We start from the raw sequence: 20,929 nt of genomic DNA, 5'->3' as shown, positions 1-20,929 counted from the left end.
AGATAGAAGAGAGATCAAGAGTATCTGCAATCTTGGACCTAATTCTTACCAACAGGGAGGAAATGGTTCATGAAGTAAAGGTGGCTGGGAATTTAAGAGGCAGCGATCATGCTATCCTCGAATTTTGGATTGCAAGAAAAGGAAAACCAGCTAAGACTTTAAGGTTGGACCTCAGAAAGGCAGATTTTATTGGACTCAGAAAGAGGGTAGGGAAAGTCCAATTGCTGGATGTTCTGAAGGACAGAAATGTCCAAGAGGCATGGTGGATTTTGCTAAATGAAATTCTCACTGCACAATTGGTAACAATCCCAAAAAGAAAGAAGAATTAGAAGCATTTAAAGAGACCCCAGTGGATGAATAGAGAACTTAATCACTTGTTAAAAAGGAAAAAAAGAAATGTATATCAAATGGAAAGAGGGGGACATATCTAAAATAGAATATAATTCTGTTTACAGTGAATGCAGGGCAAGCGTTAGAAGAACTAAAGCCAGTTATAAAGTAAGGCTTGCAAGTGAGACCAAAAGCAGTACAAAAAGATTTTGGAGGAACATCAAAAGCAAGAGAAAAGTCAAAGATGCTATAGGATTTTTACAGGATGAAAAGGGTGAAGTGGTCAAAAATGATGTTTAGAAGGCCAACCTTTGAAATTCCTATTTTGCATCTGTGTTCTGTAAGAAAGAAATTGAAACATCGACTGATCTTCACGGGGTCATCGAAGGAATAAAATAACCCACACTATCTATAAACAGAGAGATGGTGAGGGAATAGCTAGCTAATTTAAATCTCCTGGTCCAGATAAATTACATCCCAAGGTACTGAAAGATTTAGCAGAGGAAATTGTAGAACCACTAGCCAGAATCTTTGAAAAATCCTGGAGAACAGGAGAAGTCCCAGAAGATTGGAGAAGGGGAAATGTTGTCCCTATTTTCAAAAATTAAAACAGGAATGGAGCCAGGAAATTAAAGGGCCAGTGAGCCTTACTTCTATACCAGGAAAGATCTTTGAACAAATTAATAAGCATGTATCTTCAGTAAGTACATGGATAGGAATACAGTAATTAACCAGAGCCAGCATAGGTTTGTAGCAAACAAGTGATGCCAGACTAATCTAATTTCCTTTTATGATGGGATCACCAACTGGGTGGCTCAGAGAAATGTGGTAGATATAGTATATCTTGACTTAAGAAAAGCAATTGATGATTTTTTATTTGATTGTATCTCATACTATCCTTATTGAAAAATTGACCAAGTATGGGATTGACAAGGCTATGGTTAGGTGGATTCATAACTGGCTTAGTGATCATACTCAAAGAGTGGAAAAAAATGGTTGCACATCCAATTGGAAAAGTATTTCAAGTAGGGTACCACAAGGCTCTGTCCTGGCCTCAGTGTTGTTCAAAATTTCTATAAATTATCTAGATAAGGGAACTGAAGGTAAACTAATCAAATCTGCCAACAATGCAAAGCTATGAGTGATAGCTAACACTAGACAAGACCGAGAAAGGGTTCAGAAGGCTCTAGGAAAGTTTGAACAATGAGCAGCGACTAATAGAATAGTATTCAACAGGGAAAAATGCAAGATTCTACATCTGGGCAAAAATGAAAATTACATCTATAGAATGGGAGGAATAGAACTAAGCAACACCACGTGAAAAAGGCTTGGTTATACTAAAAGATCACAGACTACACATGAGTCAACAGTGTCATGCAGCAGCAAAAAAGGCAAACACAGTACTAGGATGTATTAAGAGAAGCATACAGGCTAGATAACATATAGTAATTATCCCCCTCTACTCCTTCTTAGTCAGGCCTCATCTGGAATACTTTATCCAGTTCTGGGCACCACGTTTTTAAAAAGATATTGAAAAACTGGAGCAAGTTCAGAAAAGAGCTACCAGGATGGTGAGTGGACTGCAAAGTATGTCATATGAGGAACAGATAAAGGATTTGGGAATGTTTAGCTTGCAAAAAAGAAGGCTAAAAGGAGACTTTATAGCTGTCTACAAATAGCTGAAGGGATGTCACAGTGTAAAGGGATCATCATTATTCTCATTTGCACATGGAAACATGAGAAGCAATGGAATTAAACTGAAAGGGAGAAGATACAGATATTAGAAAAAAAGTTTTGACAGTGAGATGATCAATGAGTGAAACAGGCTGCCCTGAGAAGTCGCAAGTTCTCCTTCAATGGAAGTCTTCAAACAGAGGCTGGATAGACATCTATCTGAGGTGGTTTAGTGAATCCTGCTTTGAGCAGGGAGTTGGACACGATGATCCTGGAGGTCTCTTCCATCTCTAACATTCTATGATTCTATGTCCGCTGTTCTGCCACTGTTATTTAATGCAAAGACAAAAATTAACCATTACACTCATTAGGGGTGCACATAGAAGTCATGGGCTCCATAGCAGAAGTATAATACACCCCCATAGTCCTCTATATAGTATAATGCATCCCATAGTCCTCGATATAATATACTGCACAGCTGATAGTCATCCACGTAGTATAATACATAGTCATCCATATTAGTAAAATACACATCCCATCAGGGGCGGACATACCGCCGGTTCAACCGGTGCAACTGCACCGGGGCCCAGAGTGGGAGGGGGCCCCGACGGAGATACAAAGCAATGAGGTGAATGACAGCCAGCGGCAGTATTATTGCTAACAGGAGAAGCAGGGGGCCCGCTCTGCTGTGCACATGTGATATGACGGTCAAAAGGGGCCCCCTTCCTGACCTCACCTGTAAGCATACATTTCGCTGCTGTCCGGCTGTCACTGGTGCTTCGCGGTGACAGCAGATGCAGGAAGAGAGGAGGGAGAGGGTCCCTCAGTGAGTCACTGAAGATGCGGCTCTGCTTGTGACTGCTGCTGTTGCACGTGCGCACTCTTCCCAGAGCCTCAGTGATCGGCAGGACTGGGATACACATGAAAATATGGGGAGGGGGAATCACTACTCTAGGTAGGTGAAGGGCCGGCCCGCCGGGAGTCTGTAAGGCTGAGAGCAGTGGACAGGCTCCATGTCTCCCCTGCTCATTTCCTGGGTTCTTCTGGGACGGACCAGCTCCCTGCAACTGCACTCTCTGTAGGTACACATTCCATGTGATGTATGTTGGTCTGTCTAGTGTGTGTGTGTATGTACTGCTGTGTGTATACTGCTCTGTGTGTATATAGGGCTAGTGTTTGTGTGTATACTGCTGTGTGCGTGTATATAGGGCTAGTGTGTGTGTGTGTACTGCTGTGTGTGTATATAGGGCTAGTGTGTGTGTATACTGCTGTGTGTGTATACTGCTGTGTGCGTGTATATAGGGCTAGTGTGTGTGTGTATACTGCTGTGTGTGTGTATATAGAGCTAGTGTGTGTGTATACTGCTGTGTGTGTGTATATAGGGCTAGTGTGTGTGTGTGTGTGTGTGTGTGTGTACTGCTGTGTGTGTATATAGGGCTAGTGTGTGTGTATACTGCTGTGTGTGTATACTGCTGTGTGTGTATATAGGGCTAGTGTGTGTGTGTGTGTGTGTGTGTACTGCTGTCTGCGTGTATATAGGGCTAGTGTGTGTGTGTATACTGCTGTGTGCGTGTATATAGGGCTAGTGCGTGTATATAGGGCTAGTGTGTGTGTATACTGCTGTGTGTATATAGGGCTAGTGTGTGTGTGTGTGCTGCTATGTATATAGGGCTAGTGCGTGTGTGTGTGTATCTTCTGCTGTGTATACGCATATGTTATGATAGGCATTTTATACACAGTGTACATGCATGAGGGGGGCCTCGACGTGTTTCCTGCACAGGGGCCCATTGCTGCTTGTGTCCGCCCCTGCATCCCATATCCTCCATATAATACAATGCACATCCCATAGTCATAGAAATATCATGCTCACCACATAGAAAAAATCCCAGAAAAACAACCACGACAGAAAATGTGATCATATAAGCATCAATTTATTAGATATCATTAATTTAAAACATACAATGTAAAAAATAAAGAGCAATAAAATATATATGTATAAAATATACAAGTGCCTGTAGCTATCTGGCTGCCGTATTAAATAATTCAAATATCCATAAGGTCATTAGGAATTGCCCATTTAGGAAGTAAAAAACATGTGCATAATTATATCAAGATAGTAACCACAATGTGCAAAATAAATATGGACCTTTACTTCCTAAATGGGCAATTCCTAATGACCTTATGGATATTTGAATTATTTAATACGGCAGCCAGATAGCTACAGGCACTTGTATATTTTATACATATATATTTTATTGCTCTTTATTTTTTACATTGTATGTTTTAAATTAATGATATCTAATAAATTGATGCTTATATGATCACATTTTCTGTCGTGGTTGTTTTTCTGGGATTTTTTCTATGTGGTGAGCATGATATTTCTTAGTAATTGTAGTGCCATACTACACCTCTAACACACTGGTGTTTCTGGGGGTCCTTACTTTACAGATCTTATATATTAGAATTTTAATAGTAATTTTTTTACACCCTGTCAACATTAGTGTGTTTTATTAAACATCCCATAGTCATGCATATAGTATAATGCACGGCTCATAGTCATCCATAAAGTACAATGCTCCCCATAGTCTGAGGAGGCACATTCAGTTGACGTTTCTGTTGGTGTCTGCGGGCCTCTGCCCCGCCAGGCCCAGTCGCAGCAGTGACTGCTATGACCACAGTCGTTACACCAATGCTAATACTGTAATAAAGTGTTAAATAATGTAAGTTATTTTATTTAAAAAAAAACATTCATGGCACTGTCCCTCTGACCATTTTGTTAAAGACATGGATCCCATGTAGGTCAAACTTCGTCCACCTAATCCAATGTTGACCTTACTAGAAACCTGTAAAAAGTAAAAACACAAAAACAATGAGATGAATGAAAGAAATCTCTTATATTTACTTTCATATGCTTTGTCCTAACATGGAAACTGCAGCAAAACAAAAGGTTCAGATTGCAGTACAGTCATCAATGTAAGTGCGGGAAGTGCTGCAGGTGCACAACACTCCTCAGAACATAACCACATACACCAAACAAGAAATAAAAGGACCATGAACAAATGCCATCTCCATAATAGCCTTCCAAAATATGTTAGTACACACTAAAAAAAAATGACAACACACAAGTAAACCATCTGTACACCGTGAATGGACCCACAATCCATCACTGACCCAATAATGCAACAGAACGCCAAATATAATAATAAAATAACAGGTCAGTATAGAAATAAGTACAATACAATAAATAGAACACTTGGGTAGGTGATTTTGATTTGTAACTTGGATCAAAAATTGACGTGCATAAGTAATTATTTTCAGATGTGGACACATGGTCTGCAAAAAACTCAGTGGTGTGAACAACTTCATAGTACATATATAAACTATATTCCGTCTGTGAAAAACGTGGATACATTCATAATGGACGTCTGAATGAGGTCTTAAGTGGGGACCACAGAAAGCTTTCATGTATCGCTGTCCCTGTTTTCTCAGGGGTGGTGCGTCTAACTGAAGGTTTCACCATAAATAATGTTTATGGACATAGTAATAACGTGCACAATTTTCACATCAAGTGAATAATAGCCCGCTGTTATTCTCCCCTAGTACACCTTGGTCTCATGGTGAACTGCACGTGGAATCAGCGCTTACAAGCAGGTACAGTACAAGCGCTAGATTTTTATCACATGCAGTATTTCTTATAATTACAGTGCAATACGAAAATTCCACTTTGTGTCAATTCTTTGTGTCAATTTTCTCTGAGGATTTAACCCTTTGCATTGCCTAGGGTAAAATGCGCAGTAAAATCTGCAAGTAATAAATGCGGTTATTATACTAATCAAAGTAGGATATGTGTTATGTTTTATTTTTCTTCCAAAAGTGATGAAAAAGCATATTTACTGTTATGGGTCCATGATCTAACTGCAAAAATAATTGATTGCACATGTACCAAAAAAAACTCATGTGTGAAAGAGCTCTTAATGATGGAGATTGTGGATGGGAGAGGGCCCTTATCCAATTATTATGGCTTTATTAGTATAGAAACTGAACATTTTTAACTCTCCAGCTCTATAGACTTCCTATGGAAAGTTTTTTTTACCACTTATAAGGTCATAACTGATTTAGGGCCCAGAGTTCAATCCACACAGCTGTCAGTAAATGTGAATGCGTACATGGGTATAGGGAGTATGAATGCTTATACTCATTTACAATGCATGTATAGCTGTCAGTGCGAGTTTGGGGGCCCTCATTCAGAAACGTAAGATGGGTGTTGTGGGATGGGAGCCCTTAGTCACTCATAACTGAGAGGTCCCTCCTCTACCACCCATATCACCCCTTACTGAATAACATTACACATGAGTATTAGTACTCACACAGTGTACACAATAAACACATGTACTCAATAAATACTTTCACTTTACACACAAAACCCCCCTGAGTTGCTGAGTGCAGGATAAAAGCCTCTACTTGTGTAGATGCAGCCTGCAGACCCCCCCCCCCTCTCTCTGCCCTTACAGCATGGAAGACAGAAGTGTGTATGAGTGGAAGGAAGGCGGTTTTAAGGCGGCACAGAGAGTTTATTAAGGTAGTACTGCAGAACTCAATATACACTGCTCAAAAAAATAAAGGGAACACTTAAATAACAGAATATAACTCCAAGTAAATCAAACTTCTGTGAAATCAAACTGTCCACTTAGGAAGCCACACTGTTTGACAATCAATTTCACATGCTGTTGTGCAAATGGAATAGACAACAGATGGAAACTATTGGTAATTATTATTATTTGCCACGGGTGCCCTGTGCTCTTCACAGATGAAAGCAGGTTCACACTGAGCACATATGACAGACGTGACAGTCTGGAGGTGCCGTGGAGAGTGATCTGCTGCCTGCAACATCATTCAGTAGGTCCTGCAAGATAAGGGCATGGAAGCTGTGGACTGACCCGCCCGTTCCCCAGACCTGAATCCGATTGAACACATCTGGGACATCGTGTCTCGCACCATCCACCAAAGTCACATGGCACCACAGACTGTCCAGGAGTTAGCGGATGCTTTAGTCTAGGTCTGGGAGGAGATCCCTCAGGAGACCATCTGCCACCTCATCAGGAGCATGCCAAGGCATTGTAGGGAGGTCATACAGGCACGTGGAGGCCACACACACTACTGAGCATCATTTCCTTGTCTTGAGGCATTTCCACTGAAGTTGGATCAGCCTGTAACTTCGTTTTCCACTTTGATTTTGATCATCATTCCAACTCCAGACCTCTGTGGGATATTAGTTATGATTTATGTTGATAATTTTTAGGTTTTATTGTTCTCAACACATTTCACTATGTAATGAATAAATATTTACAACTGGAATATTTCATTCAGTGAAAGCTAGGATGTGAGATTTTATAGTTCCCTTTATTTTTTTGAACAGTGTATATGTCAATACAACCTAAAGGTACCATCACATTAAGCGACGCTGCAGCGATATAGACAACGAGCCGATCGCTGCAGCGTCGCTGTTTAGGTCGCTAGGAGACGTCAGACACCGGCAACAGCAGAACGATGCAGGAGCGATCCAGTGACGTACTTATCGTTCTTGCTGGTTGTTCGCTCCAGTTCGCTCCATGAAGAAACATTGCTGGCATCGTTGCTTTTGCTGTCAAACACGACGATACACGCCGATCTGACGACCAAATAAAGTTCTGGACTTCTAGGTCCGACCAGCGATATCACAGCGGGATCCAGATCGCTGCTGCGTGTCAAACACAACGATATCGCTATCCAGGACGCTGCAACGTCACGGATCGTTGTCGTTCTCGCTGCAAAGTCGCTTAGTGTGAAGGTACCTTTAATTTTTGCTCCAGATTTCAGCTAAATTGTCTACATTCAGGATTCAGGAGCAAGTGGGAGGGTCCACCAGAGGAACGTTGGGTTCTCTGCAGGGCCAGTCTGACATTGGTGATATGTAATGGCCACTCTCTGCTCTCCTGATCTCACTGCAGAACTGCGTGTGATTATGCCTGACATAACTGCAGATTCCTCCCATCTTTCATCTCACAGGCAGACAAGGCTGCAATATTGTTGTAATACAGCGGAGCTTAGAGAGCTGCACAAAATGTGTTTGCAAGAAGACAAAGTTTAGTTCTATTGTTCTGTGTTAGTTACTTGTCCCACACTGTTAATGTCCTCTTTTACTTACAATAAACCCTGGGGCAGATTTTCATAGAAGAGTGTCCGGCCCCTAGTTCTGAACAGCTCATAAACATGTAAGAAAAATGTGAATTTCTTTGGATTAAACATCGAATCGCAGATATCAAGGCATCATTTTATTTAGCTTCCTATGACCTGCATGTCCGTATAGACAGCTTTGGAGGGTTGATCCTACTGACAGATTCCCTTAAAAACATTGCATGCTTAGACCATGTTTGGTCAATGCAAAATATTTACTCGCGGTTTTGTCTTTGTCCTTTATGCTAATTGCGCTGCATTAATCTATTAATCTAATCAGAATTATGTCTCCCTCTCAGTTGCTATAGCATTTTGTGGTTGTCAGGTAACACACACTGATTTATCACCTTGCTTTATTGCTGTCTTTTTGTGATGTGATATATTTCGGTTTCACCACTTGAGGGAGTTTGTGGCTACAGATTTGATTAGCTAAATAGATTGCACATAAAGCAGGATGATCTTTGTTGTGCACAAGAGCTCGGAGCTTCCAGGTTTTTATACTAAGAGGATCATTTCAGTTTCTCCATCATTGAGGGAGAAGGAGGAGTCCAGAGGAGACACACTGATAAGAATAAAACCACCTCCTGGAACACAGAACTGCTGACAGCTGACAGGGGGAGATCCTTGCCAGCTTCACTCATCCTGAGCATTAGTTTAGCTGCAAAAGGAACAGAAGAATCAGATCCGGTAGAAAATAACAATTTGCAACATGAGCAACAAATACGACGTGGTCGTCATTGGAGCGGGCATTTCAGGTGCGTAACAGACACACTTCATCTTGTATCAACATAATATTTTGGTTCAATAAATTGTGTCACTTGTTAGACCAAGTTTAGCACTATCGCCTTTGTTGGTCCTTTATAAATAGATCCATGACGAAGATACATAGTAAATATTCCTCTGTTGTCAATTCAAATACTGAGCTTTCTTTTCTTTACACATTGCTTAATCCACTGTGATCCTGTAGAAACTATCTTTGTAATCCGTCTAGGCTGCAGGGCTCAACCTGACAAAGAACATCAGTGTAGTGAGATTATTGTTCATTTGCAATACATGGGATTTTAAAGAAGGTGCCACTATTCATTATTCAGGATTGTGGGTGCTACAATGATTATCACAGATGTCTAGAAATGTAATTCCACAGTTTAACAAGATCATTTTGTAATCTGTATGGGTGAGATTTGTGGAAACAGATCACACTGTACTAATTCAACAGCGTTGGGCCTCGCCATTGTGAATAATGAGATATGGTTAAAATATGGTAAGTTTACAAAAGGGACAAGAATGGGCGCAGAAGAACTAAGTTGAGCAATAGAATGGGTACAAAACATACTATATGTAGCAACAAGTTGTAGGTAGCATTCAATATGTATGATTAGCTTTGTGGTAGGGTGGAGTCACTCCTTAGAGATCAGTGCTAGAACATGCACTGCTATTCTTAAAAGTAGCCATTCACATTAGAGTAATATCAACCAAACCCGCAGATATTAGAAGGTCCCACCAACCGTCTAATGTGTACGAGTGTGACCTCTGGCAGCATATGTTGGGGGAAAGAAAAGATTTGGCTGTTGGATTTTAATAGGTTCAATCTTTTTTGTGTTCAGAGGAAATAAGGAGAGGCTTAGTCCCCTTTCTCTATTGCTGTATGAAATGTATGCTTAGATTTAGTTTTTTAAACCCTTTTCAAACCTTATGTTTGCGGTCAAAGGTGTGTATGTTGGAGAAACTCTATTAAAATAATTAATTCCCTTTTTGTAATATAAAAGGAAAAGATGATCCTTCAAGACTAGCATTTCTTATCCATTTCTTATATTTGAGTACCGTAATTTGTGCAAAATTTAATGAGATGCACAAGTGTCACGCTCTGGATGGGTAAGTCCGGCGGACGACACAACATACACAAACAACGGGATGGAAAAAGGGAGAGGAAGGCCCTAACAGTAGGGAGCGAGAGATGGGGCACCTCCTAACTACAACCTGTGCCTATCCCTAAGCTCCCCAAACGCCCTATGTGAGTCCTCCCCCCCTCCACCATCATGTGCCTAAACCCTAGCTGTCACCTCATGATACCCTGGCTAGTGCACTGGCCAGCAAGGACACTACCCTCACTGCAGATAGTATCAACACAGGGGAAATGACAAACATGAGACAGACAAGGAAGTGAAAACGATACTTAGCTCTGCTGCCAAGCTCCAAACAGCAGAGGATACAGAACCAGGAACCCAAACTCCACAGTAGCAGCAGATACACTGCTAGCACCAGAGATCAACAAACTTCTAGGCTGATCTTCATAGAATAACTCTATTACCAACAGTCAGCTGATGCATCATGTGATGATTTAAAGAATGGTGGGAGTGGCCACCACCCACACCAGCTGACTAGCAACAAAGCAGCTGCCAGCAAGGAAACTGACATTAACCTTTACTGGTCTAAAAGGAAAAAAGGTTTAAATTATAGCAGAACCAGAGCTGCCACAAATCCAAAAATGAATCATGATAATAAGCCTCTAAAATAATTTTTCTCACCTTTGATTTGTCATAAACCAAAATCTATGCCAATTATTAACTGGAATAGATTTCTATTATCATTTACATCAATTTATAGCATAAACTAAAATAAATATGTTGGGCCTTTGTTTGCCACATCCCTCCCATTATGCCTTGACCGTTTTCTTAGAAAAGTGGTTGGGCCAGCATAAAAACACAAAAAGTCGCACTTTTTTGGAAGAACTATGAATTGTGCAATAAATGATGACTTTTATATTCCAGAAAACTGGCATAAAGTGCTTGATAAATGCCCACAAAAGTCTTGGAATAAAAGTATCCATGTACTTTAGCAATAGCTCCTGCTTCTTCCATTAACTTGCATAATTGAGAGTACAAGTGTTTTCAGTTGGGAGAGTAGAGAAGGCCACTACCATGCACTTCTGCCAGCAGCTGATGTATTGGGAGAATTTAAGGACTGATGTATATAACGTGCTTGATCTTTCTCTCCCCAGAAAGTTTGAAGGCTCCCATACACATTTTATGGTTGGTTGGTCCTTCCGAAATTGGCTAGTTTGTTTGTCTTTTTTTCTTAAGTGCATGAGAGTTAAAGGGTTATTCTCGTGTTGCAAAATAGGAAGAGAACAATGGACAGTGAGAAGTTAATCAAGTTTGAAATCTACTCTCTATTTCTATCTGTCTCTGTTCTTATGTTATCCCAATTTTCTTTTTTTTGTTTATTGCTTGTTGCCTAGGTTACCAGCCTCTGCTGCTGACTGTGAGTGATGGATGAACATATACAGAGCTTACAAGCTCTTTTCAGCTGAGTTTATAACCACTAACCTGATGATGGCAGGGATCTCTGAAGCAAATGGTTATCTTATGATCCTCGCCATGTTCAGTCTCACTGTGCTTCTCATGCTGCATATTCAAGATTGATTCATATAGATGTGATTGACAGGTGTCTGACTATATAGACGAGATGAAGAGACCTGTCAGTCATCTGCCCCAGCATTGGGAAGAGCTGGCTGGGGTCAGAGCTGGATTAGTCTGGTCTCCAACTATTGTCCCTGGTCGGCTCTTCAAAGAATATTTTCTCTCTGCCATTTTAGAGAATAATATACCAGACTGCTGCCAGCGGTTTGGGCAGCATGAATCAAATAACAGGTTCCCTTTAACCCCTTAGGGACAGAGCCAATTTGGTACTTAATGACCGAGCCAATTTTTACAATTTTGACCACTGTCAATTTAAGAGGTTATAACTCTGGAACGCTTTAACGGATCCCACTGATTTTTCAAGACATATTGTACTTCATGGTAGTGGTAACATTTATCGATATTACTTGCGATTATTTATGAAAAAAATGGAAATATGGCGAAAATATTTTAAATTTTTCAATTTTCAATCTTTGAATTTTTATGCCCTTAAATCAGAGAGATATGTCACACAAAATAGTTAATAAATAACATTTCCCACATGTCTACTTTACATCAGCACAATTTTGTAAACAATTTTTTTTTTGTTAGGAAGTTATAAGGGTTAAAAGTTGACCAGCGATTTCTCATTTTTACAACAAAATTTACAAAACCATTTTTTTAAGGGACCATCTCACATTTTAAGTCACTTTGAGGGGTGTACATGAGAGAAAATACCCAAACTTGACACCACTCTAAAAACTACACCCCTCAAGGCGCTCAAAACCACATTCAAGAAGTTTATTAACCCTAGATGTGCTTCACAGCAACTGAAACAATGTGGAAGGAAAAAATGAACATTTAACTTTTTTTTGCAAACATTTTACTTCAGAACTCATTTTTTTTCACAAAATGTGTTGTGCAATTTCTCCTGAGTACGTCAATACCCCATATGTGGGGGTAAACCACTGTTTGGGCGCATGGCAGGACTTGGAAGAGAAGGAGCGCCGTTTGACTTTTTCACTGCAGAATTGGCTGGAATTGAGATCGGACGCCATGTCGCGTTTGGAGAGCCCCTGATGTGCCTAAACAGTAGAAACCCCTGACAAGTGACACCATTTTGGAAATTAGACCCCTTAAGGAACTTATCTAGATGTGTAGTGAGCACTTTAAACCCCCAGGTGCTTCACAGAAGTTTATAACATAGAGCCGTGAAAATAAAAAATCACATTTTTTCTAAAAAAAAATGATCTTTTTGCCCCCCAATTTTTTTTTCACAAGGGTAACAGGAGAAATTTGACCTGAAAAGTTGTTGTGCAATTTGTCCTGAGTATGCTGATACCCCATATGTGGGGGTAAACTACAGTTTGGGCGCATGGCAGAGCTTGGAAGAGAAGGAGTTCCGTTTGACTTTTTCAATGCAGAATTGGCTGGAATTGAGATGGACGCCATGTCGCGTTTGGAGAGTCCCTGATGTGACTAAACAGTGGAAACTCCAAGTGACCCCATTTTGGAAACTAAATCCATTAAGGAACTTATCTAGATGTGTGGTGAGCACTTTGAACCCCCAAGTGCTTCACAGAAATTTATAACATAGAGCTGTGAAAATAAAAAATCCTTTTTTTTCCTCAAAAATGATTTTTTAGCTCACAATTTTTTATTTTCTCAAGGGTAACAGGAGAAATTGGACCCCAAAATTTGTTGTCCAGTTTGTCCTGAGTATGCTGATACCCTTTATGTGGGGGGACCACTGTTTGGGCACACATCGGGGCTCGGAAGGGAAGTAGTGACGTTTTAAAATGCAGACTTTGATGGAATGGTCTGCGGGCTTCATGTGGAATTTGCAGAGCTCCTGATGTGCCTAAACAGTAGAAACCCCCACAAGTGACTGCATTTTGGAAACTAGACCCCCCAAATAGCTTATCTAGATGTGTGTTGAGTACTATGAACCCCCAGCTGCTTCACAGAAGTTTATAATGTAGAGCCATGAAAATATAAAAAAAATATTTTTTCCACAAAATTATATTTTCACCCCCAGATTTTTACTTTCACAAGGGTAACAGGAGAAATTGGACCACAAAATTTATTGTGCAATTTATCCTGAGTACGCTGATTCCTCATATGTGCAGGGACCACTGATTGGGCGCATGGCAGAGCTCGGAAGGTGTGCCGTTTTGGAATGCAGACTTTGATGGAATCTTCTGCGGGTGTCACATTGCGTTTGCAGAGCCCCTGATGTACCTAAACAGTAGAAACCCCCACAAGTGACCCCATTTTGGAAACTAGACCCCGCAAGGAACTTATCTAGTTGTGTGGTGAGTACTTTGAACACCCAAGTGCTTCACAGAAGTTTATAATGCAGAGTCATGAAAATGTATATCTTTTTTTCCCACAAAAATGATTTTTTTATCCCCCAATTTTTTATTTTCCCAAGGGTAACAGGAGAAATTGGATGACAAAATTTGTTGTCCAATTTGTTCTGAGTACGCTGATACCCCATATGTGGGGGGACCACTGTTTGGGCACACATCAGGGCTCGGAAGGGAAGTAGTGACGTTTTAAAATGCAGACTTTGATGGAATGGTCTGCGGGTGTCATGTTGCATTTTCAGAGCCCCTGATGTACCTAAACAGTAGAAACCCCCCACAAGTGACCCTATTTTGGAAACTAGACCCCCCAAGGAACTTATCTAGATATGTGGTGAGCATTTTGAACGTCCAAGTGCTTCACAGACGTTTGACGCAGAGCCATGAAAATAAAAAATCATTTTTTTACCACAAAAATGATTTTTTTGCCCCCAAATTTTTTTATTTTCACAAGGGTATCAGGAGAAAATGGACCTCAAAAGTTGTTGTCCAATCAGTCCTGAGTAAGCTGATACCCCATATGTGGGGGTAAACCACTGTTTGGGCGCACGGAAGAGCTCAGAAGGGAGCACCAATTTACTTTTTGAACGCAAAATTGGCTGTCGGGTTTGGGGACCCCCTGATGTACCTAACAGTGGAAACCCCCCAATTCTAACTCCAACCATAACCCCAACACACCCCTAATGCTAATCCCAACCCAATCCATAACACTAATCAAAACCCTAACCCCAAAACACCCCTAACCCTAACCCTATGGCATAACCCTAATCACAACCCTAATGCCAAAACACCCCTAACCCTAATCCCAACCCTAACCCTAATTAAATCCCTAAGCCCAACACACCCCTAATCATAATCTCAACCCTAGCCTCAAACTTAACCCTAACCTAAACCTTAACCCTAATCCCAAACCTAACCCTAATCCCAAATGTAACCCTAATGCCAACCTTAAACCTAATACCAACCCTAACCCTAATCAAATCCCTAAGCCCAACACACCCCTAATCATAATCTCAACCCTAGCCTCAAACTTAACCCTAACCTAAACCTTAACCGTAATCCCAAACCTAACCCTAATCCCAAATGTAACCCTAATGCCAACCTTAAACCTAATACCAACCCTAACCCTAATCCAAACCCTAATCCCAACTCTAATCCCCACTTTAGCCCCAAACCTAACCCTAACTTTAGCCCCAACCCCAACTTTAGCCCCAACCCTAACCCTAACTTTAGCCCCAACCCTAGCCCTAACCCTAACTTTAGCACCAACCCTAACCCTAACTTTAGCCCTTACCCTAACTTTAGCCACAACCCTAACTGTAACTTTAGCCCTAGCCCTAACCTTAGCCCTAGCCCTAACCCTAACCCTAGCCATAACCCTAGCCCTAACCCTAACCCTAACCCTAATTGGAAAATAGAAATACCTACTTTTTTTATTTTATCATTTTTTCTTAACTAAGGGGGTGATAAAGGGGGGGTTATTTACTATTTTTTTATTTTGATCACTGTGATAGGATCTCACAGTGGCCAAAATAAAACAAGAGGAAGAATCTTCCTCTGCCGGCCTGCACATCACAGCGGGTGCAATGCGCATGCACCCGCCATTTGCTTCCCGGAGAAAGAAGCCGGCGGCCAGGAGAGGACGCAGGGGGACCCAGGGACACCAGTAAGTATGATGGTGTCCCTGAATCCCCCTATTTCTCTGTCCTCTGATGTGCGATCACATCAGAGGACAGAGAATGACAGCTTTTTTTTGCATTCACCGGTAAACGGTTAATTAAAAACAAACCCCGATCATGTTCTTTGGGGTCTCAGCTACCCTCGGCAGCCGAGACCCCAAAGATCTGCCGAGTGCCGCCGGTGGGCGCACTACGCATGCGCCCGCCATTTTTCACCGAAAAAAGATGGTGGCGCCCATCGGGAGCCACGAGGAGCATCGGGGTAGATGGGTGAATATCGGGGGGCTATCGGGGACCCCATTTCTCTGTCCTCTGATGTGTAATCACATCAGAGGACAGAGAAATTAAATGGGAAATCACTTTTTTTGCAGCCGCCGGTAAATGGTTAATTACCGGCGGTCGCAACCCGGGGTCCGTAAAAAAAACCAGAATCATGTTCTCTGGGGTCTCGGCTATCCTAGGCAACCGAGACCCCAGAGAAAATCTGACTCTGGGGGGCGCTATTCACTTTTTCCATAGCGCCATTAATTAACAGCGCTGTGGTTTAAGTACCCTTAACTGCCGCCGTTAAAAGGCGTATCGGCGATCGTTAATGGATTAAACTATTTTTTATGTTTTCATTGAAGATATTAGATGGTTTCCCACAGGCCAAATTTTCATAGGGAAACCCTCAAACTATAAAAAAAATCATACATAGGATTAATGTATTTTAATTGGTGAATGGTTTTGTTCACATCACTATTGACACTCCCATCAGAGCTATACTTTGCAAGGATTTTCTACCCTATACATTCGATGGAAGGTTCTGATACCACTTGTAAGATAGCGCTTACTGCGTGTCTTGGGGGACACTCGCTTGGCACGGAATTCAAGCACTCAGGCATGGTTTCACTTAAGCAGGCGATCCGGTTTATTTGAATCCAGCAAAACCAGATGGAGTACAGTCTGTTTCATTACATCCACGAAACATTTTAAGATATCAGTCAGTTCATATAGCAGATACACCTCTCTGCCTTTCGTACAACCCCTTTGTCTGAGGTTACTTTCCAGGAGCTCCTGCTCCACACACTGACCTCCTGTCAGTCCTCTCTCCTGGAGAACTGCCTTATGGGGATCACTGTCCTTGTGACCCGGGCACTCATGACAGTCCAGGCCCACCGAAGGTCAGTAGCTCCACAACACAGTGCCGTCACTGACTCTGCACACAGACCACTCTGAGGTGTCCAGCCTGGACACACATGGAAGTCTGTCCACACTGGCAGACTCACAAACACTCACATGTGCCATACACATCTCAATTAGGTAGCCTGTAACCACACCCACAGGTGAGGTAACCTCACATGCGCTGGTCACATGACCATGACATCACTGCAGGTGCTCAAACTCCTGCAGGGAAAAGGGTACAGTGAGCACCCCCACTCAAAGGTGAGGTATATGGGTAGCCAGACCCTCCCTTCTCTCATAGCTACCCGCAACCCAGACCCAGGTGCACTAAACAACATCTTTAGTGCTCACGTGCACTAAAGACTCCGGGTTGCATCACAGGGAGCATCCATCCCTGTGACACATACCTCCCATTAACCACGCAACCACCAGTCACACCGCACACTGTAAATTGTAGATGTATGGAGTAACGTTTCTCCTTGTAGAGAGTGACATGCCTGGATAAGGAAAACTATAGGCCATTCAACGCTCCTCTGGGAAATTAAATATGTTAATTGTCTCTTCAGAGAGGAAGAGAACTTGAACTAGATCCCAGTCAGAGGCCACTCTTACAGCCAAATCAGATCTCATGCTTTGCACTGAGGAGGGGCAACACCCCAAAACATATGTGTGCAAATTAAGATTCTGGTTTGGCTTTTATCCTAAGTCATAATGCCAGGCTCATGACTTTTAGGATTGCTATTTCCAATAGTTGGCAATAGAGATCAAGTCCTCCACCTATCTGAACAGACAATTTGAATTTAAATTGTAGACATATTATAGTGGTGGGTATTTCTAATCACTACCAAGTTTTAACCCCTTTCTGACCTTGGACAGGATAGTACGTCCGAGGGCAGATCCCTTGCTTTGATGCGGGCTCCGGTGGTGAGCCCGCATCAAAGCCGGGACATGTCAGCTGTTTTGAACAGCTGACATGTGCCTGCAATAGCGGCAGGTGGAATCGCGATTCATCCCCCGCTATTAACTAGTGAAATGCTGCTGTCAAACACTGACAGCGGCATTTAACTACCGCTTCCGGCCATCGGGCCAGAAATGAGCGCATCGCTGACCCCTTCACGTGATCGGGGGTCAGCGATGCGTCGGCATAACAATCATAGGTCTCCGTAAGAACTCTATGGTTGTTGATGCCGGATTGCTATGAGGGCCACCCTGTGGTCGGCACTCATAGCAATGCAAGAATTCAGCTACATATGAGCGATCTGAGCTTCGCTCCTATGTAGCAGAGCCAATCGAGTTGTGCCAGCTTCTAGCCTCCCATGGAGGCTATTGAAGCATGGCAAAAGTAAAAAAATAAATAAATAAATAAAATAAAAGTTTAAATCACCCCCCTTTCGCCCCATTCAAAATAAAACAATAAAAAAATCAAATATACACATATTTGGTATTGCTGCATTCAGAATTGCCCGATCTATCAATAAAAAAAGGATTAACCTGATCGCTAAACGGCGTCGCGAGAAAAAAATTCGAAATGCCAGAATTACTTTTTTTGGTCGCCATAACATTGCAATAAAATGCCATAACGGGCGATCAAAAGAATGTATCTGCACCAGAATGGTATCATTAAAAAAATCAGCTTGGCGCACAAAAAATAAGCCCTCACCCGACCCCAGATCACGAAAAATGGAGACGCTACCAGTATCGGAAAATGGCACATTTTTTTTTTTTTTTTAGCAAAGTTTGGAATTTTTTTTCACCACTTAGATAAAAAAGAACCTAGACATGTGTGGTGTCTATGAACTCATAATGACCTGGAGAATCAAAATGGCAGGTCAGTTTTAGCATTTAGTGAACCTAGCGAAAAAGCCAAACAAAAAACAAGGGTGGGATTGCACTTTCTTTTGCAATTTCACCGCACTTGGAATTTTTTCACATTTTCTAGTACATGACATGCTAAAACCAATGATGTTGTTCAAAAGTACCACAAAAATAATCCCTCACATGGCTATATTGATGGAAAAATAAAAAAGTTATGGCTCTGGGAAGGACGGGAGCAAAAAGAAAAACGAAAAAACTAAAATACCCCGGGTCATGAAGGGGTTAAAACTGGTGCTGGATGCCTCTGGAAAGAATAGCACAGTATACTACATAGACTTTCAGTACTTGCCTATAAGATGTAACTTTTTATCATATGATGGGTAAATATAACCCTAGTGAGATGCTAGAAAATGTTCCTATGTGTACCACAATAGTAGGGCCTGTTCCATCTACCGTAATGCATTTGACAAAGGGAGGTACATAACCCATTTCCCTATTTAGACCAACCCAAAATAAAATTTAACATGGTCTTTGCATTGCATAGTAAGCAGGAAAAAAATAGTGTTCAAATTGCTTTTTTTCCCAATCTACCACAAGAAGCAGTTAATAAAGTGAATCAATAAGCTGAATGTACTCCTACATAGTACCACTGAAAAATTATACTTGCATCTCAAAAAACACACCATCATATTTAACTATTTAAACAGAAAATTTTAAGTACTTATATCTACATATTGTGCAGCCGATAATAACAACTTTTTAATTCCCAAACATAACTTGGAAACAAGCAAATCTTGACTATAACAGGCTGGTGCAAATAGTTAGAGTCCTTTTCCAGCCACCTGCTATGTTGGAAACTGCAACATGGTAATATTCGACAGGTAATACTACCTTAGGTTGGAACTTGAATACTTTCTAATGAAACAGATTTAAGATGTCAAACTGCTTTGATACTTGGGCACATGGGTGGACACTCAGCAAACTCAACTTTAGTGACGAGTGCCAGGCAGCTGCTGCCAAGGTTAATAAAAATAAAGGAATGCTTTAATAGAGGCATAGATGCTCATGACGAGAACATAGTTTTGGCTCTATACAAGTCACTATTGCGGTTACACCTAAAATACAGTGTACAATATTGGTCTCTGGTGTATAAAAAGGTCTGAGCTAAGCTAGAGCGAGTGCAGAGAAGAGCAACCAAGGTCATTAAGGGTGATGGAGGACTGCAGTACCAAGACAGGTTATTAAACTTGGGGTTAATCAGTTGGGGAAAAAACAAAGGCTTAGGGGCGCTCTTATTAACATGTACAGATATATGAGGCTATAGTACAGAAATGTTTCTAATGATGTTTACACACCTAGGCCTGTAATGGTGACAAGGGGGCATCCTCTACATCTAGAGAAAAGAAGGTTTAAGGATAATCACAGACACAGAGTCTTTACTGTAAGAGCTGTAAAATTATAAAACTCTCTGCCATATGATATTGTATTGGTTGATGCAGTACTAAATTTCTAGAAGGGCCTGGATGCCTTTTTTGAAAAATCTAATATTACTGGTTATGGGTACTAGATTCTATGATGGGGTTTTGATCCTGGGAACTAGTTTGATTGCTGTATGTTGAGTCGGTAAGGAATTTTTCCCCTAATAAGGAGATATTTGTGTCTGCCCCATGGGGTTTTTGGATAAAAAAAACTCATTGGATCAACATGTTAGGCTATAGGTTGAACTCAATGGACTTAAGTCTACCTTCAAACTTAAAAACTATGAAACTATGAAACCTTAGCTCTTTAAATGCCAATAATGATTATATCATAGATGCTGGACCAATTTGCCTCAATCAGCGGAAAATTCTTTCCACCCTTCTTTTTTAATTAAATTTTACTATGGCCATGTTGAATTGAGTATAGAAAGTATAAAAATATATGTGCAAAGAGCAATATTTTCAAAACTAGAAAAGAATTTTCTCAACAGAAAATAATTCCCTCATTTCAACTTAAATTTTGCACATACAAAAATATAAAAATGGTTTGAACTTCGATAAAATTGCCCCATCCGTGGCCTGATTCACAGAACTCTATTTTTAAATGATCTTCGACAAAGCCATTTTAAACCAGATTCACATGTAAAAACTATGGTGCATTTTTTTTTTTACAGAATTTAAAATAGTGTCAAAAATCCCCACAGTCGCAGAATGTAAAACCCAACCTTATGAGATCGCAAGGAAAGAAATAGAAATCTGATAAAGTGGGGCAAAGTGCAATGTATTTGTAAATAAATGCTCATTCAGACAAG

At 41.0% G+C, this 20,929-nt stretch overlaps 1 protein-coding gene across 1 annotated transcript in view; it reads left to right on the top strand.

The window, feature by feature from the left end:
• The first annotated feature begins 8,658 nt into the window (after positions 1 to 8,658).
• Positions 8,659 to 20,929, top strand: part of LOC143815527 (amine oxidase [flavin-containing] B-like) — a 173,929-nt gene continuing 161,658 nt past the window's right edge. Inside the window, exon 1 of the mRNA XM_077294813.1 lies at positions 8,659 to 8,972. Coding sequence (XP_077150928.1) covers positions 8,927 to 8,972 — 46 coding nt within the window. The 5' untranslated portion in view covers positions 8,659 to 8,926. The remainder of the gene's footprint in view (positions 8,973 to 20,929) is intronic.

The sequence above is a fragment of the Ranitomeya variabilis genome, chromosome 3, assembly GCF_051348905.1.
Source record: "Ranitomeya variabilis isolate aRanVar5 chromosome 3, aRanVar5.hap1, whole genome shotgun sequence".
In the NCBI taxonomy this organism is placed as follows: domain Eukaryota; kingdom Metazoa; phylum Chordata; class Amphibia; order Anura; family Dendrobatidae; genus Ranitomeya; species Ranitomeya variabilis.
This window is presented reverse-complemented; position numbering and strand designations above follow the sequence as displayed.